The following is a 27,837-nucleotide window of genomic DNA, read 5'->3' as shown; positions in this document are numbered from 1 at the left end:
CCTCCCCCCTCTTCCACCTGACTGGCTTCTCTATTCGGGTATCCTCTCTCAACCAAATTATTCATTTTCTCTCCCTTCCACCCCTTACTCCTCCTCCCTTCGTCCCTCTCTTCATTTATTACATACTAACGCTGTAAGTTAATAAATTTTAAGTCAGCCATAGACCTGAATCGTTCGTCTCGTCTGGAGAGGCCCACACTTGGTCGAAATAAATTTATAATGAGAATGAACTAACGCAATATATATATATATATATATATATATATATATATATATATATATATATATATATATATATAGGGTGACCCCAAAAAACGGGCCCCAACTCTAATTAGACCCCATTTCTTAGTGTTTGGTCCGAATGAAATGAAACTTTGGTTATAACTAGTTTATTATATTCAAAACATCACATCAAAACACTAGGGTCTTTGGCTTTTTTTTCTCCGTTCTAGATGGCCTCCATTTAGCTCCGTGCATTTCTTGAGGCGTAGCACGAAGTTGTCCATGGCGTTCTCACAGACCGAATTGGTAATGGCTCTCATCTCCTCCCTGATGGCTTCCTTGAGTTCCATGATGTTTCTGGGTTTCCCTGCGTAGACTCTGTCCTTAAGATAGTCCCAAAGAAAAAAGTCTGGGGGGCTTAGGTCCGGGCTATGAAGTGCCCACTCAAAACCAGTTTTGAGACTGATCACTCGACCTCCGAAGTTCTCTTTCAGCCAATCTCGGGACAGGTTTGAGGTGTGAGAACTTGCTCATGAGCGACAGTTAGATGGTCTGGAGCTCACTATTGAAGGTTTTGAGGACCTCCACATACCGCTCCTTGGTGTCTGTCACTGCTGCGCCAGATTCTTCGATGAAGATTGGTCTGATGATGCCTCTGGCCGAGATTGCAGCCCATACCGTGCACTTAAGAGAGTGCAGGGGCTTAGTGGCTACTTCATTTGGTCTGGAGGACCTCCAGAAGACATTTGTCTTGGAGTTCGCGTTTTCATCAAGATGGAAGTGGGCTTCATCTGAGGTCCAAAGGAAGTTAAGGAAACTTGATGTCTCCTCGATCTTCTCGAGCATCTTGACTGCCATAGCCCTCCTCTGCTTCTTGGCTGAAGCTGTAAGGGTCTGCAGCGTCTGTATTCTGTATGGGTAATCCCTGATATCGTTCACCAGCACTCTCCTGCAAGTTTCACGGGACATACCGAGGGACTGACTTTGCTTACGCACAGAGCATTCGGACTCTGCTGGAGAGACTCTCTCACTCTTTCGACCAACTCAGCTGTTCGCTTCTTGGACATCCTGAGTGGCTTGGACGGTTATCTCTGGCAGCGTTGAGGTTCTCCATGGTCCCATACTTCTTGAAGTGGTCCACCCAGTTCTGAATTCTGCTTTTGGATGGAGCCTTTCCACATTCGAACTGACGCATGAAACTGTCCTGGGTTTTCTTAAACGAGCCTGTCTTATAGTAAAATTTAACACAGTGTATTCTTTGTGCCAGCTCTCACTGGGGTCTTGGTGTACTCATGGTTGTTGATTCTGCCATGTCCTGTAAAATAAGGGCAATCGGTGAATAAATAATGGAGATATCACATAAAGTGTACACGGGGGCCCGTTTTTTGGGGTCACCCTGCATACTTGCAAAAATCAATTTAATGTAGTGGTTTAAATAACATTTGATTCGCCTTTTATTCCTCTATAATTTTACCTGTTCATATTTGACTTTTAATTGAAATATTCTAGTGTTCACGTCAATTTTAAAAAATAACTTCAAATTAAGGAGGCAAAAAGAAAGTCCGCAGCAACAAATTCGCTTAAAACCAGCTTAAATTATGGCCCATACATCAGTTTAAATATCCACCAACAGGCAACAAAGCATCTCTAATCGTAATTGTTGTTGTTCCAGGTTATACAACGTAACATTTAGTCCATATGCCACCATTTTCACTTAGTGATCGTCAGGAGCTCATCAATCTCCACCTTTCTGGTTTATCCAATCGAGAAATCGGACGCTGTGATGGTAAGCATTACGTCTGTCGGAGGAAAGGCGAAGATTTTAATCCTAGGTGCTCAGTTTCAACGCTGCAAGGTGGTGGAGGTTCAGTTTGAGAGTGTGGCATTATTAGTACCAATGGTACGCTTGCAAGATCGAATTAACTCGACCAAGTACATTAATATGTTGACTGAGCATTTTCTACCCTACTTTGGTCGGAATTTGGATGATAATCCCATCTTCATACAGGATAATGCTCCCATTCACACAGCTCGCAATTTCAAGAGGTTTCTGGAAGAGCATGATATTCCGTGTTTGGATTGGCCTGCACCAATCTCCAGACCTCAATCCTATCAAATTATATATGGCATTACATCAAGCAACAGCTACGCAATGATAAAATGTCAAATTTGGAAGAACTTTGAACAAAAATTAAAGAAAAGTGGGATGCCCTTTCCCTGGGGTATTGCTGCAGTCTAATTCAAGAATTTCCCCAAAACAATTACATTAAATTTAGCTTAAATTTGCAGTTTTTGAAGAAATTACGAGTGCGGACTTTCTTTTTTCCGTCCGTGTATATATATATATATATATATATATATATATATATATATATATATATATATATATATATATATATGAACAAATGATTAATAAAATATGTTAAAAGACATCTTGAAAAAGAGTTAAAAACATATTTAATTTATATATATATATATATATATATATATATATATATATATATATATATATATTATTTGTATAATATATATTTAATCTCGTTAGATTCAACCACTCTGATGAGTCGTAGACTACGAAACATGTGTCAGTGGATAATTATATTTTTAAAATAATATATATATATACCGCTCCCCATGTGGGCGTACTAAATTGGTTAAAGGGAAAATTATTCCCAACTCACATTTAGATAAAAATGAACTTTTGTAAATAATTGAATTCATTCAAGACGTATCGCATAAACAAAAACAAATAATATATATATAAGTTGTCTTTTCTCAGTAAGAATTGCGCCACTTGTTTTAAAAACTTACATATGTTGATGTCAAAACTATATTTACCATTATTATTCATACCTTTTCAGAAAGGTTTACCCATATGAGCAATCAGGAGGCCAAACGTCAAAGAGTGTGTGATTTGCTGAATGCACACGTCTCACCGAAGGAGATATCTGGAATAGTGAGAGTGTCCTAAAAAACAGTTTACAATGTAAAGACAAAAATGACTATGAGCAAAACTATTACTTTCTAGTGGAAGTGGAGGAAGCAACAAAAAACGTACCAAAACATGTATTAGAACTCTCAGAATCTAAGATTCAAAAAGATCCAACGAAATCCATGCGAAAAATGGCAAGTGAACTTAAGATGGACAGCAAGACCGTTAAAAATGCAGTAAAACGTGATTTGAATTTAATATCATATACAAGGACGCCGAAACAATTGTTGAGAAATGCTTTAAAAGAAAAAAGATTTGAAAGGTGCAGGAAAATTACGACATGACTAAAGAAAAATCCTTTTATTGTAATAATCTTTTCCGATAAAAAGATCTTCACTGTCGATACTGTTCTGAACGGTAGAAATGACAGATACATCGCAGCATAAACAACTGAGGTTAAACATTCAGAACAAAACATCCTGCTCAGGTTATGTCTTTTGGTGTTGTAGCTTCTGATGGAAAGAAGATGGCCATAAAATTCTACAAATCTAATGAGAAAATCAATGTTGACACTTACTATAAAACTTTGAGATATCATGTACTGCCATGGCTCAAAACAAACTATCTAAATGGAAATTTGTTTCTATATATCATATTTGTTTCTATACATCATATTTGTTTCTATACCTCATATTTGTTTCTATATATCATATTTGTTTCTATATATCATATTTGTTGCTATATATCATATTTGTTTCTATATATCATATTTGTTTCTATACATCATATTTGTTTCTATATATCATATTTGTTTCTATACATCATATTTGTTTCTATACCTCATATTTGTTTCTATATATCATATTTGTTTCTATATATCATATTTGTTTCTATATATCATATTTGTTTCTATATATCATATTTGTTTCTATATATCATATTTGTTTCTATACATCATATTTGTTTCTATATATCATATTTGTTTCTATACATCATATTTGTTTCTATATATCATATTTGTTTCTATATATCATATTTGTTTCTATACGTCATATTTGTTTCTATACATCATATTTGTTTCTATATATCATATTTGTTTCTATATATCATATTTGTTTCTATATATCATATTTGTTTCTATACATCACATTTGTTTCTATATCTCATATTTGTTTCTATACATCATATTATTTGTTTCTATACATCATATTTGTTTCTATATATTATATTTGTTTCTATACATCATATTTGTTTCTATACATCATATTATTTGTTTCTATACATCATATTTGTTTCTATACATCATATTTGTTTCTATACATCATATTTGTTTCTATACATCATATTATTTGTTTCTATACATCATATTTGTTTCTATATATCATATTTGTTTCTATACATCATATTATTTGTTTCTATACATCATATTTGTTTCTATACATCATATTTGTTTCTATACATCATATTATTTGTTTCTATATATCATATTTGTTTCTATATATCATATTTGTTTCTATATATCATATTTGTTTCTATACATCATATTATTTGTTTCTATACATCATATTTGTTTCTATACATCATATTATTTGTTTCTATACATCATATTTGTTTCTATATATCATATTTGTTTCTATACATCATATTTGTTTCTATACATCATATTATATGGTTCTATACATCATATTTGTTTCTGTACATCATATTTGTTTCTATACATCATATTTGTTTCTATATCTCATATTTGTTTCTATACATCATATTTGTTTCTATACATCATATTTGTTTCTATATATCATATTTGTTTCTATACATCATATTTGTTTCTATACATCATATTATTTGTTTCTATATATCATATTTGTTTCTATACGTCATATTTGTTTCTATACATCATATTATTTGTTTCTATACATCATATTTGTTTCTATATATCATATTTGTTTCTATATATCATATTTGTTTCTATATATCATATTTGTTTCTATACATCATATTTGTTTCTATATATCATATTTGTTTCTATATATCATATTTGTTTCTATACATCATATATGTTTCTATACATCATATTTGTTTCTATACATCATATTTGTTTCTATATATCATATTTGTTTCTATATATCATATTTGATTCTATACATAATATTTGTTTCTATACATCATATTATTTGTTTCTATACATCATATTTGTTTCTATACATCATATCTATTTCTATACATCATATTATTTGTTTCTATGCATCATATTTGTTTCTATAAATCATATTTGTTTCTATACATCATATTTGTTTCTATACATCATATTTGTTTCTATATATCATATTTGTTTCTATATATCATATTTGTTTCTATATATCATATTTGTTTCTATACATCATATTATTTGTTTCTATACATCATATTTGTTTCTATATATAATATTTGTTTCTATACATCATATTATTTGTTTCTATACATCATATTATTTGTTTCGCTATATCATATTTGTTTCTATACATCATATTTGTTTCTATACATCATATTTGTTTCTATACATCATATTTGTTTCTATATATCATATTTGTTTCTATATATCATATTTGTTTCTATACATCATATTTGTTTCTATATATCATATTTGTTTCTATATATCATATTTGTTTTATATATATCATATTTGTTTCTATACATCATATTTGTTTCTATACATCATATTTGTTTCTATACATCATACTATTTGTTTCTATATATCATATTTGTTTCTATATATCATATTTGTTTCTATATATCATATTTGTTTCTATACATCATATTTGTTTCTATACATCATATTTGTTTCTATATACATATTTGTTTCTATACATCATATTATTTGTTTCTATACATCATATTTGTTTCTATATATCATATTTGTTTCTATACATCATATTTGTTTCTATACATCATATTATTTGTTTCGCTATATCATATTTGTTTCTATACATCATATTTGTTTCTATACATCATATTATTTGTTTCTATACATCATATTTGTTTCTATATATCATATTTGTTTCTATATATCATATTTGTTTCTATACATCATATTTGTTTCTATATATCATATTTGTTTCTATACATCACATTTGTTTCTATACATCATTTTATTTCGATCTATCATATTTGTTTCTATATATCATATTTGTTTCTATATATCATATTTGTTTCTATACATCATATTTGTTTCTATACATCATATTATTTGTTTCTATACATCATATTTGTTTCTATACATCATATTATTTGTTTCTATATATCATATTTGTTTCTATATATCATATTTGTTTTTATATATTATATTTGTTTCTATACATCATATTATTTGTTTCTATACATCATATTTGTTTCTATACATCATATTATTTGTTTCTATACATCATATTTGTTTCTATATATCATATTTGTTTCTATACATCATATTTGTTTCTATACATCATATTATATGGTTCTATACATCATATTTGTTTCTGTACATCATATTTGTTTCTATACATCATATTTGTTTCTATATCTCATATTTGTTTCTATACATCATATTTGTTTCTATACATCATATTTGTTTCTATATATCATATTTGTTTCTATACATCATATTTGTTTCTATACATCATATTATTTGTTTCTATATATCATATTTGTTTCTATACGTCATATTTGTTTCTATACATCATATTATTTGTTTCTATACATCATATTTGTTTCTATATATCATATTTGTTTCTATATATCATATTTGTTTCTATACATCATATTTGTTTCTATACATCATATTTGTTTCTATATATCATATTTGTTTCTATATATCATATTTGTTTCTATACATCATATTTTTTTCTATATATCATATTTGTTTCTATACATCATATTTGTTTCTATATATCATATTTGTTTCTATATATCATATTTGTTTCTATATATCATATTTGTTTCTATATATCATATTTGTTTCTATACATCATATTTGTTTCTATATATCATATTTGTTTCTATATATCATATTTGTTTCTATATATCATATTTGTTTCTATACATCATATATGTTTCTATACATCATATTTGTTTCTATACATCATATTTGTTTCTATATATCATATTTGTTTCTATATATCATATTTGTTTCTATACATAATATTTGTTTCTATAAATCATATTATTTGTTTCTATACATCATATTTGTTTCTATACATCATATCTATTTCTATACATCATATTATTTGTTTCTATGCATCATATTTGTTTCTATAAATCATATTTGTTTCTATACATCATATTTGTTTCTATATATCATATTTGTTTCTATACATCATATTTGTTTCTATATATCATATTTGTTTCTATATATCATATTTGTTTCTATACATCACATTTGTTTCTATACATCATTTTATTTCTATCTATCATATTTGTTTCTATATATCATATTTGTTTCTATATATCATATTTGTTTCTATACATCATATTTGTTTCTATACATCATTTTTGTTTCTATACATCATTTTTATTTCTATCTATCATATTTGTTTCTATATATCATATTTGTTTCTATACATCATATTTGTTTCTATACATCATATTTGTTTCTATATATCATATTTGTTTCTATACATCATATTTGTTTCTATATATCATATTTGTTTCTATATATCATATTTGTTTCTATCTATCATATTTGTTTCTATACATCATATTTGTTTCTATATATCATATTTGTTTCTATATATCATATTTGTTTCTATACATCATATTTGTTTCTATACATCATATTTGTTTCTATATATCATATTTGTTTCTACATATCATATTTGTTTCTATATATCATATTTGTTTCTATACATCATATTTGTTTCAATATATCATATTTGTTTCTATATATCATATTTGTTTCTATACATCATATTATTTGTTTCTATACATCATATTTGTTTCTATACATCATATTATTTGTTTCTATACATCATATTTGTTTCTATATATCATATTTGTTTCTATACATCATATTTGTTTCTATACATCATATTATATGGTTCTATACATCATATTTGTTTCTGTACATCATATTTGTTTCTATACATCATATTTGTTTCTATATCTCATATTTGTTTCTATACATCATATTTGTTTCTATACATCATATTTGTTTCTATATATCATATTTGTTTCTATACATCATATTTGTTTCTATACATCATATTATTTGTTTCTATATATCATATTTGTTTCTATACGTCATATTTGTTTCTATACATCATATTATTTGTTTCTATACATCATATTTGTTTCTATATATCATATTTGTTTCTATATATCATATTTGTTTCTATATATCATATTTGTTTCTATACATCATATTTGTTTCTATATATCATATTTGTTTCTATATATCATATTTGTTTCTATACATCATATATGTTTCTATACATCATATTTGTTTCTATACATCATATTTGTTTCTATATATCATATTTGTTTCTATATATCATATTTGATTCTATACATAATATTTGTTTCTATACATCATATTATTTGTTTCTATACATCATATTTGTTTCTATACATCATATCTATTTCTATACATCATATTATTTGTTTCTATGCATCATATTTGTTTCTATAAATCATATTTGTTTCTATACATCATATTTGTTTCTATACATCATATTTGTTTCTATATATCATATTTGTTTCTATATATCATATTTGTTTCTATATATCATATTTGTTTCTATACATCATATTATTTGTTTCTATACATCATATTTGTTTCTATATATAATATTTGTTTCTATACATCATATTATTTGTTTCTATACATCATATTATTTGTTTCGCTATATCATATTTGTTTCTATACATCATATTTGTTTCTATACATCATATTTGTTTCTATACATCATATTTGTTTCTATATATCATATTTGTTTCTATATATCATATTTGTTTCTATACATCATATTTGTTTCTATATATCATATTTGTTTCTATATATCATATTTGTTTTATATATATCATATTTGTTTCTATACATCATATTTGTTTCTATACATCATATTTGTTTCTATACATCATACTATTTGTTTCTATATATCATATTTGTTTCTATATATCATATTTGTTTCTATATATCATATTTGTTTCTATACATCATATTTGTTTCTATACATCATATTTGTTTCTATATACATATTTGTTTCTATACATCATATTATTTGTTTCTATACATCATATTTGTTTCTATATATCATATTTGTTTCTATACATCATATTTGTTTCTATACATCATATTATTTGTTTCGCTATATCATATTTGTTTCTATACATCATATTTGTTTCTATACATCATATTATTTGTTTCTATACATCATATTTGTTTCTATATATCATATTTGTTTCTATATATCATATTTGTTTCTATACATCATATTTGTTTCTATATATCATATTTGTTTCTATACATCACATTTGTTTCTATACATCATTTTATTTCGATCTATCATATTTGTTTCTATATATCATATTTGTTTCTATATATCATATTTGTTTCTATACATCATATTTGTTTCTATACATCATATTATTTGTTTCTATACATCATATTTGTTTCTATACATCATATTATTTGTTTCTATATATCATATTTGTTTCTATATATCATATTTGTTTTTATATATTATATTTGTTTCTATACATCATATTATTTGTTTCTATACATCATATTTGTTTCTATACATCATATTATTTGTTTCTATACATCATATTTGTTTCTATATATCATATTTGTTTCTATACATCATATTTGTTTCTATACATCATATTATATGGTTCTATACATCATATTTGTTTCTGTACATCATATTTGTTTCTATACATCATATTTGTTTCTATATCTCATATTTGTTTCTATACATCATATTTGTTTCTATACATCATATTTGTTTCTATATATCATATTTGTTTCTATACATCATATTTGTTTCTATACATCATATTATTTGTTTCTATATATCATATTTGTTTCTATACGTCATATTTGTTTCTATACATCATATTATTTGTTTCTATACATCATATTTGTTTCTATATATCATATTTGTTTCTATATATCATATTTGTTTCTATACATCATATTTGTTTCTATACATCATATTTGTTTCTATATATCATATTTGTTTCTATATATCATATTTGTTTCTATACATCATATTTTTTTCTATATATCATATTTGTTTCTATACATCATATTTGTTTCTATATATCATATTTGTTTCTATATATCATATTTGTTTCTATATATCATATTTGTTTCTATATATCATATTTGTTTCTATACATCATATTTGTTTCTATATATCATATTTGTTTCTATATATCATATTTGTTTCTATATATCATATTTGTTTCTATACATCATATATGTTTCTATACATCATATTTGTTTCTATACATCATATTTGTTTCTATATATCATATTTGTTTCTATATATCATATTTGTTTCTATACATAATATTTGTTTCTATAAATCATATTATTTGTTTCTATACATCATATTTGTTTCTATACATCATATCTATTTCTATACATCATATTATTTGTTTCTATGCATCATATTTGTTTCTATAAATCATATTTGTTTCTATACATCATATTTGTTTCTATATATCATATTTGTTTCTATACATCATATTTGTTTCTATATATCATATTTGTTTCTATATATCATATTTGTTTCTATACATCACATTTGTTTCTATACATCATTTTATTTCTATCTATCATATTTGTTTCTATATATCATATTTGTTTCTATATATCATATTTGTTTCTATACATCATATTTGTTTCTATACATCATTTTTGTTTCTATACATCATTTTTATTTCTATCTATCATATTTGTTTCTATATATCATATTTTTTTCTATACATCATATTTGTTTCTATACATCATATTTGTTTCTATATATCATATTTGTTTCTATACATCATATTTGTTTCTATATATCATATTTGTTTCTATATATCATATTTGTTTCTATCTATCATATTTGTTTCTATACATCATATTTGTTTCTATATATCATATTTGTTTCTATATATCATATTTGTTTCTATACATCATATTTGTTTCTATACATCATATTTGTTTCTATATATCATATTTGTTTCTACATATCATATTTGTTTCTATATATCATATTTGTTTCTATACATCATATTTGTTTCAATATATCATATTTGTTTCTATATATCATATTTGTTTCTATATATCATATTTGTTTCTATACATCATATTTGTTTCTATACATCATATTTGTTTCTATATATCATATTTGTTTCTATATATCATATTTGTTTCTATACATCATATTTGTTTCTATACATCATATTTGTTTCTATATATCATATTTGTTTCTATACATCATATTTGTTTCTATAGATCATATTTGTTTCTATATATCATATTTGTTTCTATACATCATATTTGTTTCTATATATCATATTTGTTTCTATACATCATATTTGTTTCTATACATCATATTTGTTTCTATATATCATATTTGTTTCTATATATCATATTTGTTTCTATACATCATATTTGTTTCTATATATCATATTTGTTTCTATATATCATATTTGTTTTATATATATCATATTTGTTTCTATACATCATATTTGTTTCTATACATCATATTTGTTTCTATACATCATATTATTTGTTTCTATATATCATATTTGTTTCTATATATCATATTTGTTTCTATATATCATATTTGTTTCTATACATCATATTTGTTTCTATACATCATATTTGTTTCTATATATCATATTTGTTTCTATACATCATATTATTTGTTTCTATACATCATATTTGTTTCTATATATCATATTTGTTTCTATACATCATATTATTTGTTTCTATACATCATATTATTTGTTTCGCTATATCATATTTGTTTCTATACATCATATTTGTTTCTATACATCATATTATTTGTATCTATACATCATATTTGTTTCTATATATCATATTTGTTTCTATATATCATATTTGTTTCTATACATCATATTTGTTTCTATACATCATATTTGTTTCTATATATCATATTTGTTTCTATACATCATATTTGTTTCTATACATCATATTTGTTTCTATATATCATATTTGTTTCTATACATCATATTTGTTTCTATATATCATATTTGTTTCTATATATCATATTTGTTTCTATACATCATATTTGTTTCTATACATCATATTTGTTTCTATATATCATATTTGTTTCTATATATCATATTTGTTTCTATATATCATATTTGTTTCTATACATCATATTTATTTCTGTATATCATATTTGTTTCTATACATCATATTTGTTTCTATATATCATATTTGTTTCTATATATCATATTTGTTTCTATACATCATATTTGTTTCTATACATCATATTTGTTTCTATATATCATATTTGTTTCTATATATCATATTTGTTTCTATACATCATATTTGTTTCTATACATCATATTTGTTTCTATATATCATATTTGTTTCTATATATCATATTTGTTTCTATACATAATATTTGTTTCTATACATCATATTTGTTTCTATATATCATATTTGTTTCTATATATCATATTTGTTTCTATACATCATATTTGTTTCTATATATCATATTTGTTTCTATACATCACATTTGTTTCTATACATCATTTTATTTCTATCTATCATATTTGTTTCTATCTATCATATTTGTTTCTATACATCATATTTGTTTCTATATATCATATTTGTTTCTATATATCATATTTGTTTCTATACATCATATTTGTTTCTATACATCATATTTGTTTCTACATATCATATTTGTTTCTACATATCATATTTGTTTCTATATATCATATTTGTTTCTATACATCATATTTGTTTCTATACATCATATTTGTTTCTATACATCATATTTGTTTCTATACATCATATTTGTTTCTATATATCATATTTGTTTCTATACATCATATTTGTTTCTATATATCATATTTGTTTCTATACATCATATTTGTTTCAATATATCATATTTGTTTCTATATATCATATTTGTTTCTATATATCATATTTGTTTCTATACATCATATTTGTTTCTATATATCATATTTGTTTCTATACATCATATTTGTTTCTATACATCATATTTGTTTCTATACCTCATATTTATTTCTATACATAATATTTGTTTCTATATATCATATTTGTTTCTATATATCATATTTGTTTCTATACATCATATTTGTTTCTATACATCATATGTGTTTCTATATATCATATGTGTTTCTATATATCATATTTGTTTCTATACATCATATTTGTTTCTATATATCATATTTGTTTCTATATATCATATTTGTTTCTATACATCATATTTGTTTCTATATATCATATTTGTTTCTATATATCATATTTGTTTCTATACATCATATTTGTTTCTATACATCATATTTGTTTCTATATATAATATTTGTTTCTATACATCATATTTGTTTCTATACATCATATTTGTTTCTATACCTCATATTTATTTCTATACCTCATATTTATTTCTATACATAATATTTGTTTCTATATATCATATTTGTTTCTATATATCATATTTGTTTCTATACATCATATTTGTTTCTATACATCATATGTGTTTCTATATATCATATGTGTTTCTATATATCATATGTGTTTCTATCTATCATATTTGTTTCTATACATCATATTTGTTTCTATATATCATATTTGTTTCTATATATCATATTTGTTTCTATACATCATATTTGTTTCTATACATCATATTTGTTTCTATATATCATATTTGTTTCTACATATCATATTTGTTTCTATATATCATATTTGTTTCTATACATCATATTTGTTTCTATACATCATATTTGTTTCTATACATCATATTTGTTTCTATACATCATATTTGTTTCTATATATCATATTTGTTTCTATACATCATATTTGTTTCTATATATCATATTTGTTTCTATACATCATATTTGTTTCAATATATCATATTTGTTTCTATATATCATATTTGTTTCTATATATCATATTTGTTTCTATACATCATATTTGTTTCAATATATCATATTTGTTTCTATATATCATATTTGTTTCTATACATCATATTTGTTTCTATATATCATATTTGTTTCTATACATCATATTTGTTTCAATATATCATATTTGTTTCTATATATAATATTTGTTTCTATACATCATATTTGTTTCTATACATCATATTTGTTTCTATACCTCATATTTATTTCTATACATAATATTTGTTTCTATATATCATATTTGTTTCTATATATCATATTTGTTTCTATACATCATATTTGTTTCTATACATCATATGTGTTTCTATATATCATATGTGTTTCTATATATCATAGCTATAGAGAAAAACATTTCGTATTTCATCTAAAATCATTCTATTAACAAACAATACTTTCTGTCGATTTAACAAAGTGTATACAAAATTTACCAAATGCTCATCGCTATAAAACTTGCCACAGTCAGTGTGATTCATTTAATTCATTTATTTTTCTATATTTCTGCTTATTAGTTTATCACTTGAATCTTTTTGATAGCTTAATAATTATAATAACACAACTATAGATAAAGCGAATGCGAAAGAAAATGATGATCTTCGACAACGCTTGGAAAGCTAGACAATAGGGAAACAAACCGGATGTTAAAAGAAATTTAAAGACGTGTGCCGAACGATAACAAGAAAGTATATAAACAAAAGAAAACTTTTTTGTAAAAGCAGTTTTGTAAGAGAAGGATGTGAGTGTGTGTTGTCTAAATAGTAACAAACACAATGATAGTTATTATATAACATATATATATATATATATATATATATATATATATATATATATATATATGACTGCTTAATTTTATCACATGAATTAATATATGAAAATATAATGTTATGCTTAAATTTTCAGCATTTACTTTAACAGTGCTCAATACATAGGTAGGTATAAGCCTGACGAATTCTCGCGATAATGAAACCCGGAATATTCTGTATGGCTTAATTGCCATATATATTTTTATAACTTACTATATATATATATATATATATATATATATATATATATATATATATATATGACTTTTGGCCAAGATCAAAGTGTAGTATCTGTTCCGGCAGATACTGCAAGCTATGACTAGCTATGACTAGCAAGGACCAGATGTGGGGGCAACCCCACATGCCTGACCTTTAACCAGCTCCCATTTCTCACCTCTCGGGAGCTGGTCCCCTTTTTCCCTTCCCCCTCCCTTCACTCCTCACATTAAAAATCGGCCTTGTGCCTAATTTGCTCGGTGGGGGAGCAAATAAATACCATCTGTTCCGGCAGATACTGCAAGCAAAGACCATATGTGGGGGCAACTCCACATATAAGACCTTGGTCCATGTAGGGGCAACCCTTCACACCAATTGTCACTATCCAGCTCCCCTACTCCCCGGGGAGTTGGTCCCCATTTCCCCCTCACTCCTCACATTAAAAATCGGCCTTGTGTGGGGGAGCAAATATATACATCTGTTCTTCAGATGCTGCACTTCTATTTCTTGTTCTCTTTCGGTGGAGGATCAGTCCTTCACGACTGAGACAATTTTTGTATTCTTGTACCTAGGCATAGTAAATAGGTACTAGGTACTAGGTACTGTATATATATATATATATATATATATATATATATATATATATATATAGGTCACTTTGTGTGTGCGCGTGAGAGAGAGTTCTTTCCTCGTAGGTTCCGAACCGGCTGAGCTTATCTTTTGCAAATTTTACACAAAGGTAATTTACATGTCTGGTAGTGTTCCTCGATATGTTTTGTACAGAAATTCATCCGATAATCATCGAAAATCGAAAAAATCCGATTCTAAAAATAGTCTTTCTTTCTTATAGATAAAAAAGAACTTTTAAGAGAGAATAGTTTACGTTATACCGGCAAGGGAGATAATAAAATCTTAACAACTAAGTTCTTCTAAAAAAAAAAGCAGAATTATTATAATCTAGAAATATAGCTCAGTGATAGAACATTCGACTACAGACCGAATGATCCCCAGTTCAATCCCGGGTGTACTTCATCATTTTATTTATTTATTTATTTATTTTAAATGAATTCAATTTTTGATAAAAAAGGGTACCATTTAAAATCGCCGTAAATCATTTCTTCGTTTGCGTATTTTAAAACTAAAAATTAACCAGAAGTGACTTTCCAGGGCATTCATCATCAAGCCCAAATATCAACTGACGTGCTATTGTAAACAAACACAGAGGGAATTTGATGAACGACATTATCATTATTATTATTTTTATTATTTATTTTCTTGTGAATTAGTCCACCGGGCAAATTATTCCTCATAATATATAATAATCAGTAGAGGGTTGATTCTCTAATAATACATACGCAATCTACATAAATTAAAATATCATGTTTAAGCATATTGTACGACTGGGCAACACCGGGCGTCCAGCAAGTAAATATATACTGCTAAAGTTTGGATTAGTAAATTAACGAGTGACAACACAAGGGCATGCGTAGCTTACAAGAAACACATCGTGAACTCGTTTTATTCAAGGACAAGTAACTCCTGTCCAAGGAACGGTAACGCATGTCATGACAATATATATTGCTCCAGACGTAATCCTCACCTGTACAAGAGTTAAATACGTCTCAAGATGAAGTACTGTTGTCACATCTGCGCAGGAGTTCCTAGGAGTACACTTTCCTGAAAGGGTACAGAGCAGTTTTCGAAATTTAGTGATCGAGGACATTTTTTTAATTACTCACATGCACTCCTAATAAGGCATATTGCCACTGGGGCGTAAGGGGCTACTATATGGGAGCATGCCTAGGAAAGATAACAAAGTTACATTAAAACGTCTTCAAATCAGTACAGACAGAGAAGCAGGTAGCAGGAAGGGAATTCCAAAGTCTACCTGTTCAATGGAAGAAACTATTAGAGTAGAAAGCTTTCTGGCATTTAGGGGCCTAAAGGGTGTGATTGTGTTGCTAAGCAGGTTTGTCAGGGATGTGTACCTCGAGGGGGCACAAGTACAACGTGTTCATTAGTAAATATAAATTAAATAGTAAAGTATAAATTGAACAGGTAGACTTTGGAATTCCCTTCCTGCTACCTGCTTCAAAAATACTTGTAAAACAGGCACAGGGATACAACATTGCAGCGAACGGACAGCAGTTGGAGCATAGTTGACAAAGTGGGGCCTATTAGATTAAAGACTGTTTTGGACCCTATCCAAGAGGAAGAAACTAGTGGTAGGTGCACCAGCCCAGATGTGGATACTCCAGGCATGGGCGAATCGTGGCTTTGTCAGGGTATGGGATACTCTCAGGTGTGAGTAGTCTTTTAGCACGATAGTGGGAACACACCTTCTTTGCAGCAGCCTTCGCAATGCCTTCAATGTATTTTGTCAAAGGCTTAGCCCGCCTTATCCAGTGCATGGCATATGCGTTCAGACATAAATGTTAAATTATTTGCAGTAGAACAACATTACCTAAAACTATACTGTTTGTCAAAGAGAAGATTAGTTTTTGTGCAGTGATGGACTACTGCTTGACTGATAAGGGTTTCAAAGATTTTAGCAAAGAGGGGGGGGCTGGTAGAATGATAATTGAGAGGGTCGGTCCTTTCACCAGAATTCTTGTATACTGGTACCAAAGAGGCCATCTTACAGCTATTAGGGAAGCAAGCTTCGGCAAGTTATTCGTTGTAGAGTTTGGAAAGTATGGGAGCTAGCTCAGTTGAGCATATCTTAATTGGTATAGCAGAGATGGGATTAGGCCCACACGCCTTGGAAATGTTTAAGATTCTTATGATATCACGGACATGAGAAGGGGTGATTTTCAGATCATCAAGTGTAGCTTCAGTCTGCATAGAGACATTTGGGAGGGATTGTTTGTTGGCTCTAAAGTGGAGCTGGAGGGGAAACACTATGTAAGCAGTTCCACCTTCTCGGTTGCCATGCATGCGACCTTTTGGTTGTTGGATAGTGGAGGAATTACTGATTGCCCGTTATTCGCTACATTATCATATATTTTCCAGAAATCACGAGTTCTTATCTTCTGCAATTCTATGCATTCCCTGATTATTTCAGCATGCCTTCTTTTGGCTGTGGCTATTTGTCTCTTACAATGATTTCTAGCATCTATGAATTTTTGCCTATTTGTATTTGACTTATGACATAATACCGGCGAAACGCATACCGTATTTGTGCAATGGCAGCTGCACAATCTGTAGTGAGTTGCCTCCCTACTTCCTCTTTTTCTCACAGAAGAGACTTTGTGAATCCATTTCTGCTCTATCGTTACTTTCATGGTAGGAGCTCGACTGAGCCCCAATCTATGGTCCTCCTATAAAATGTTTGTAACAAATATTCACATAACTACAATAATCATCAACAATTTCCCTTACTCTATATCTTAAACTAAACGAAATTTCAATGAGTAAAGTTTCGTTCCTAGAACTGTTCGCGTGGAACAAAATACTATAGGACTACTTTATGGCACTATTTCTCAGTTCCACTGTTTCTAACGCACTCTGCAGCATGGCCGAGTGGTGATTTGGCCATGGGCGTAGAGATACAGGGAGATGCCTTCCCATGATTCCCTTTCTAGAGCTCTCTGACTCTTTCTGCACGGACCACCATGAAGTGAAGACGCATAATTCTGTTTCTCCGTAAACGAAGGGGGGGGGGCATCCCCTCCCTCAATACTAGTTAGGCTAGTTAGTTTAGTTTTGTAAATTGTAAAAGTTTTGTAATATATATTGTATCTATATTGTAAAATAAAGAGTTAAGATTTCTCATATATATTACAATTGCGTCGCATGTCGTTTTTTCTTGTGTTGCCATAAATGTCTGCCATAAATGCCTTCATTGAAACAACGAAGTGGTCCGGAGGATAAAGAAAGAAAATTCCAGTCAGAACGCCACCAGGATGAAGAAGGAGCCACACAGCACATCCAGCATCTCAGGTATGTTTTTCTTCTTATAGACCCTAATGACTGACCAATCTTTACGTCTTTCCGAGACACTCCTAAGACATTTAGTATAACACGTCTGTCGGTCATACACCTCAGTCACCGGCTGATAGTGTTATAGCTTCCTGGCTTACTATAATATGGACGTTTTCAAGTCTAATATAACTAAGTTCTTGTTGCGCCGTCATTTTAAATAATTAAGCCCTACACCACTTCCACAATTATTGATCATCATAGCGTTGTCTCATGATCTAACTAAAACTTATTAGCACCCTGGCCTTGATAAGTGATAACCTACAAGTAATATATATATATATATATATATATATATATATATATATATATGTGTGTGTGTGTGTGTGTGTGTGTGTGTGTGTGTGTGTGTGTGTGTGTGTGCGTGCGTGCGTGTGTGTGTGTGTGTGTGTGTGTGTGTGTGTGTGTGTATAAGAATTAATAAAACATGTTAGAAACGCTTTAAGAAGAGTTAAAAACATATTTAATTTTCAAAAAAGAAACACAAATGAAATTGATTGCCCTTAATCTGTGGAGTTTCGAAAGAAATATTTTCCTTCTCATCAGAGGGTAGGAATTAGCAAAATGCGGAATCGGATTTTACTTGCAAAGTATTTAATGAAACTACAAGTAAGCCATAGAGCTTACTTGGTAAAAGTTTAAAACAAATAGTGAAGCAGAGGAAATGAGGAAAAAAAGAAAAATGATTTCACATGAATGGATGGTCGGGTGTAGAGTAGAATATCCAATAACGGTAAAATCCAAGAAAAGTTTGTTAAAGTCTAGTATCCAGAAGTAAAAATCCAAAGGAATCGCATTACTGGAAGATATTTCGATGTCATCCAAAAGGCAGAATTTCGTGAAATAATTCACAAATGGTTACAAGGAAAAAAGGCTGAGTTCAAAATATTATTAAAAGAAAAATAAAATGTGTGTAGAATGAAGAAATTGAGAGATTTCAAAACGCTTCTGCCGAGGTCGATTTTCTAAATACGAATAAAGAAATAGAATAGATGAGCGGTGATTGAGTTAGTTTTAGAATAGAAAAGGCAATGTCACAATGACCCAGACAAAATAACGTTGAAGTGGTGCAACAATTAAGGCAGAAAAAGTAATGACTTTAAAATGAAATTATCGGCAGGAGTTACAAGAATGAAGCAAATAAATTGTGTGGAATGAGTAGTCATAAATTATAGATCGTTTCTAAGTTAAGGCTATGAGTTTAATTTTAATGTGGAAACGTCTATATCTAATAGATTAGAAAGGGTATTTAATATTGTGATAAAATTATATATATATAAATATATATATATATATAAATATATATATATATATATATAAATATATATATATATATATATATATATATATATATATATATATATATATATATGAGAGAGAGAGAGAGGGGGGGAGATATATATATAGAGATATATAGATATATAAAATACATAGATAAATAAATAAATAAACATTTAAACAACATTCATGGGGAAGAAATTGGCAAGCATCCACAGGCTCCGCTATAAAGTAAAAACTCAGAACTGTACAAAAATAAGTACATATTTACGCAAGTATATATATATATGAAGGATGCTGATTGTAGATTAAATAGTATTTACCTGGAAACAGCTCCCAGACCAGTCGCCACCCTTTTGCACATAGCAAAGTACAAGTAAACATACATACAAAAATATATATATATAGGTAGATATAAATGTATAGGTAGATATAAATGTATTGGTAGATATAAATGTATTGGTAGATATAAATGTATTGGTAGATATAAATGTATTGGTAGATATGAATGTATTGGTAGATATGAATGTATAGGTAGATATAAATGTATAGGTAGATATAAATGTATTGGTAGATATAAATGTATAGGTAGATATAAATGTATAGGTAGATATAAATGTATTGGTAGATATAAATGTATAGGTAGATATAAATGTATAGGTAGATATAAATGTATAGGTAGATATAAATGTATCGGTAGATATAAATGTATTGGTAGATATAAATGTATAGGTAGATATAAATGTATTGGTAGATATAAATGTACAGGTAGATATAAATGTATTGGTAGATATAAATGTATAGGTAGATATAAATGTATAGGTAGATATAAATGTATTGGTAGATATAAATGTATAGGTAGATATAAATGTATTGGTAGATATAAATGTATAGGTAGATATAAATGTATAGGTAGATATAAATGTATTGGTAGATATAAATGTATAGGTAGATATAAATGTATAGGTAGATATAAATGTATAGGTAGATATAAATGTATTGGTAGATATAAATGTATAGGTAGATATGAATGTATAGGTAGATATGAATGTATAGGTAGATATAAATGTATAGGTAGATATAAATGTATTGGTAGATATAAATGTATTGGTAGATATAAATGTATAGGTAGATATAAATGTATAGGTAGATATAAATGTATCGGTAGATATAAATGTATTGGTAGATATAAATGTATTGGTAGATATAAATGTATTGGTAGATATAAATGTATAGGTAGATATAAATGTATAGGTAGATATGAATGTATAGGTAGATATGAATGTATCGGGAGATATGAATGTATTGGTAGATATAAATGTATCGGTAGATATAAATGTATCGGTAGATATAAATGTATAGGTAGATATAAATGTATAGGTAGATATAAATGTATAGGTAGATATAAATGTATTGGTAGATATAAATGTATAGGTAGATATAAATGTATAGGTAGATATAAATGTATCGGTAGATATGAATGTATTGGTAGATATAAATGTATTGGTAGATATAAATGTATAGGTAGATATAAATGTATAGGTAGATATAAATGTATTGGTAGATATAAATGTATTGGTAGATATAAATGTATTGGTAGATATAAATGTATTGGTTGATATAAATGTATCGGTAGATATAAATGTATCGGTAGATATAAATGTATAGGTAGATATAAATGTATTGGTAGATATAAATGTATTGGTAGATATAAATGTATCGGTAGATATAAATGTATTGGTAGATATAAATGTATTGGTTGATATAAATGCATTGGTAGATATAAATGTATAGGTAGATATAAATGTATTGGTAGATATAAATGTATTGGTAGATATAAATGTATAGGTAGATATAAATGTATAGGTAGATATAAATGTATTGGCAGATATAAATGTATTGGCAGATATAAATGTATTGGCAGATATGAATGTATAGGTAGATATAAATGTATAGGTAGATATAAATGTATTGGTAGATATAAATGTATAGGTAGATATAAATGTATCGGTAGATATAAATGTATTGGTAGATATAAATGTATTGGTAGATATAAATGTATTGGTAGATATAAATGTATAGGTAGATATAAATGTATAGGTAGATATAAATGTATTGGTTGATATAAATGTATAGGTAGATATAAATGTATTGGTAGATATAAATGTATAGGTAGATATAAATGTATAGGTAGATATAAATGTATTGGTAGATATAAATGTATAGGTAGATATAAATGTATAGGTAGATATAAATGTATTGGTAGATATAAATGTATAGGTAGATATAAATGCATAGGTAGATATAAATGTATAGGTAGATATAAATGTATAGGTAGATATAAATGTATAGGTAGATATAAATGTATTGGTAGATATAAATGTATAGGTAGATATGAATGTATAGGTAGATATAAATGTATAGGTAGACGTATCTTTATGCATAAAATGTATCGACTTTTGTTTCAGTTAAGGATTTTAAATACATTAAAATACAATTTTTCATGTATAGGAATACTTGCTTCACCCCACTTTATATGTTAATCCAATCACACTGGAGTTCTATGATACATAATAGAATCACAAATAAATGTAATTGCCAATGACCGAATAAATACATCTCATAAAACAATTATCTTACTGCCTCAGTGATGTACAGTCTAAAATATATACAGTAAAGGACCGAGGTGTGGAAATATGTCGCTCGTCTTGGAAGTCTGAACATAAGCCTTGCAAACAGATTATCATTCAGATATGAAAAGCACAATTCATCATCACAACTAGAAATTAAATGCCATAGCTTTAATTCATCTTGTTTTTCATGTTTTAATGGAAAACTACAGATTATAAATTAACAAATTACTGAATGTTATGTAGGAAACTAGAATATATATTAGGTAGATATTAAGCAACCAGTATTAGTTGTCCAGAAAAAGCAGAACCAATTCTACTCCCATTCTTTTTTATGTTATTTCATTTTATGTAATTATTTTTGTTTTGATTGGATGTTTTATTTTAATTTTTTAATTTTTTATTTTATTATTTGTTTAATTTTTTTATTTTACTGTTTAATTTGCTTATAATTTTAGATATCACTTTGATCGCAGTCACTTTAAGTTTGCCTAACGTTGAAATTTTTATTATAATGATATTGTAATATTTTTTTAATATCAACCTTTAATTATTTGCCGGTAAATATTATTTAATCTATTAAATTCGAAAATATATTGTGTATCGGTTAAAGTTCTATGTAAAAGTAATGTGTCACTGTGTGTACATGTGTGTTAAACTGAATTAATATATATATATATATATATATATATATATATATATATATATATATATATATATATATATATATATACATATATATATATATATATATATATATATATATATATCAGAATTCTGAGATGAATAGGAACGCAGATTAATTAATTAATCATGTGGTATCAAGTCTTACGGAATATTTTTGGAGGTAATATTATATAAGAATTCATTAACTTCAAAAATAAATAAAAAGTATATGGGTACGAGGGGTGTGCAATAAGTAATGCCCCTGACCCATTTCCAGTTGTCTGGTCTAGCAGAAATTTTGCATGTGCAATGATTTATATGTCTATGTGGCAAATTACAGCTCTGAACTAATTGTGGTTTCTGTTTTACAGGTGTTTGAACTGAGTCAGGTGTGAAATGGAGCCTGTTGAATGTCGAGCAGTGATCCGGTTTTTGTATTTTAAAGGACGCACACCACAGGAGACTTTTGATGAAATGAAAGAAACTTATGGTGATAATGCCCCATCATATGAACTTGTAAAACGCTGGCATCGTGAATTCAAGCATGGCCGGAAGTCTGTGGAAACAGCTCCCAGACCTAGTCGCCCCCCCCTTCTGCCATTGATGAGGCATCTGTCCGTCAAGTTGAGGCTGCTATTTTGGAAGATCGGCGAATTATTATTTGCCAAATAGCCGAAGATGTCAAGATTAGTACAGGGTCTGTGGAAACTATCATTCATGACCATTTGCATATGCATAAAGTGTCTGCCAGACGGATTCCCAGGTTGCTCACACCATTTCAGAATCGAGAACGCGTCGAGTGCTCGAGGATTAATTTGGAGATGTGCCAAGAAAATGAGTCAAAGTTTTTCAAAAGACTGATTACACAAGATAAAACCTGGGTCCATCACTATGATCCAGAGACTAAAGCCCAGTCAATGCAGTGGAAGCACTTGGACTCACCACCTCTAAAGAAGGCAAGGGTGCAGCCCTCCGCTGGCAAGGTCATGCTCACAGTCTTCTGGGACCAGGACGGAGTAGTGATGACAGATTTCCTGGGAAAGGATACCACGATTACAGGAGCATATTATGCTTCACTTTTGAAGAAATTAAGGGAAGCTATCAAAATCAAGAGGTGGGGCAAGATCAGCAAACGGATGCCGACAGGCATGTTTCGCCTAACAGTATCCTATACCTCTATAAGGCAACTATTCGCCCATGTATGGAGTACTGTTGTCACATCTGGGCTGGTGCATCTGCTGCTTGTCTCTCACTCCTGTACAGGGTTCAAAAAAGAGTCGCCAACCTGATAGGTCCTGAACTGTCATCTAGGCTTCAACCTCTGTCCCATCGACGAGATGTTGCATCCCTCTGCCTGTTCTACAAATACTTTAATGGTGAATGCTCTGACGAACTGCAAACACTTGTACCTCCCCGACGTAACTACCCCCGACAAACCCGACAAGCTACTAAGTCTCATCCCTTTACAGTAGAGATCCCTAGGTGCAAGAAAGCCTTTTACTCCAATAGTTTCTTCCCCAGAACTGCGGGTCTTTGGAATTCCCTTCCGGGATTCTGCTTTCCCAACTGCAATGATATGCAGAAGTTCAAGTGTTAACAAACATCTTTCTACTCTTCTCCCTTCATAATGACCCCGCTAATTAAGTCCCTAATAGTAGCCCCCTGCTTCAAAGTGGCACTGTGCCTTGTTTGGGGTGAAAATTGAATTTAAAAAAAAAAAATATTTAAAAAGAAAAGAAACAAATCAAAAATTCTGCAAAGTCATCGTTTGGAACTTATGTCTCCCACGCGGAACTGGAATGTATCGCACGGCACGGCGTTGAAAGACTGAATTTGGTGATTGAAACTTTCTTCCCTCACAAGAGAATTTATTTGGATTAATCGTAGCTATTGCGAATTGTCAAAAGAAAAGAACTGAACTATAAGTGCAAAAAAAAAACTTTACTTTCTTTCTCTGTCGAGCTGGAGATCGGACTTTTCCTCGTGTGAACCGGTTGCTGCCATATACATTTTGTCTTTCTGTTATAGGATTCTCTTTCAGTTAGTATGTTAAAAATATTCCCCAGTCTCATTAGCTTAGAATATATTTGTTTTTGTTAAATCTTTCTTTCCCCTTATCATTAATAAATTTAGTTTTATATGATTTGAAAGTGTTTGTTTTGTTATCTCTTGCAAATTTTATTGTGTTCGATTTTTTTGTGTTTATTTTGTATCCGTCTGTCTCACTGAAAATAATTGTTGTTTTATTTGTTTCAAACCTTTTTTGTATAAAAAAAGGAAAATTGAACCCAATCTGGGACCTATGAACATACCCCTAATGCAGAAGATTTGTCTGCCTATGATAAGCGTCTGCTATCCATAAATGACCCTGTGTTTGCATTTTATTGCAATATCTAAATATTGCCCCGGCCCGTATCTAATAACACACACACACACAAACATATCTCTCTCTCTATATATATATATATATATATATATATATGTATATATATATATGTATATATATGTATATGTATATATATGTATATATATATGTATATATATATGTATATATATATGTATGTATATATGTATATATATATATATGTATATATATATATATGTATATATATGTATATATATATGTATATATATATATATGTATATATATGTATATATATATATGTATATATATATATGTATATATATGTATATATATATGTATATATATATATGTATATATATATGTATATATATATATGTATATATATATATGTATATATATATGTATATATATATATGTATATATATATATATAATTTTTAGTCATTCAATGAATTTAAAAATTTATGACGTGAAATGTTTGAGTTTCAGATCAAAAGATTTTTATTATTCTATGTAAGACAAAGAATACATTAGAAATATTTTAACTCCTTATCCTTTAGGATTTCGATGGTCTTTATTGGGGGGGGGGGGCAGTATAGTATATGTTTGTTCTCGTGATACTATTATTCCTATTTCATTTTAACTCCTTTTCATTATTTTCGTCGCCAGAGTATACTTAGGGTCCTTTGTTATCTCGCGTGTATCATGATCACGCGCCCAACCGATTTCATGTCAGAAAGTTCATTCAGTATTCATTTCTTTGTATATATATATATATATATATATATATATATATATATATATATATATATATATATATATGCTGCTTTTTTTATTATATAGTTGAGGATGTGATATGAGTGGCCAATAAAATGGATGAGTAATTGACTTTTCCCAGCCTGGGGAGGTATGCATTTGTGTTGAGATGTCTCCTTAATCTTGAGTAGTTATGTCTCTCACTACTACCCATTTTGATGAAGACCTAGTTTAATGAAGTTCGCCCCCCCCCTCTACACTACAACTTTTCTCGGCTGTAAAAAGGTACTCAAAATTTGTTTCAAGACGAGGGTTTTTTTTTTCGCAGCCCATCATTACCAAATTGCTAATTTCAAAATTGTGATAGTTTTAAAAGTAAGCTTAACGCATTAATGACAGGTACTTCCACGTTTGGGGAGGTTCCATTCAGGGTTTCGTTGAAAGAATTCAAAATCAGTTCTGATAATCTAGTGATAACAATCTTATATATAGCGTGGGTTCTGGCTTGGATAGGATAGACGACGGTCACGTTTTAGGAAATGTGCCATGAATCACGTTGACACTTAAAAAGGTTATATGTGGTGAAAAGAAAATTCACACACTCTGATTTATTAAAGTATGATAGGTTATGAAAAGGAAGGGTTGTAAAGAGATAGCTTCGAATTTGGGGGTATCAAAACCAAAGCAAAATATGATGAAAGTAAAAATAAAATACACCCCATAATTTATTATACCATACCTGTTCACACTGAAACATTTATCACAATATTCTGTGGATCTATATTAAAAAACCTTGTTAAACTTTGTGACATATTTCCATTCTATGGAGGCCAGACGCGAACGAACACCCCATAATTTTATTATACCA

The 27,837-nt window shown here is 28.1% G+C and overlaps 1 protein-coding gene across 2 annotated transcripts in view; it reads right to left on the bottom strand.

Annotated features, from left to right (window-relative positions):
• Positions 1 to 284: 284 nt before the first annotated feature.
• Positions 285 to 27,837, bottom strand: part of LOC145243533 (uncharacterized) — a 44,732-nt gene continuing 17,179 nt past the window's right edge. For both annotated transcript variants that reach the window (XM_080106505.1, XM_080106504.1), the window contains exon 2: positions 285 to 1,537. In XM_080106505.1, the coding sequence (XP_079962631.1) occupies positions 766 to 1,191 (426 nt within the window). In that variant the 5' untranslated portion in view covers positions 1,192 to 1,537 and the 3' untranslated portion in view covers positions 285 to 765. The remainder of the gene's footprint in view (positions 1,538 to 27,837) is intronic.

The sequence above is a fragment of the Euprymna scolopes genome, chromosome 22, assembly GCF_053919585.1.
Source record: "Euprymna scolopes isolate OS-2025 chromosome 22, ASM5391958v1, whole genome shotgun sequence".
In the NCBI taxonomy this organism is placed as follows: domain Eukaryota; kingdom Metazoa; phylum Mollusca; class Cephalopoda; order Sepiida; family Sepiolidae; genus Euprymna; species Euprymna scolopes.
The sequence above is the reverse complement of the archived record's forward strand: the minus strand, read 5'-3'. Positions and strand labels throughout refer to the sequence as shown.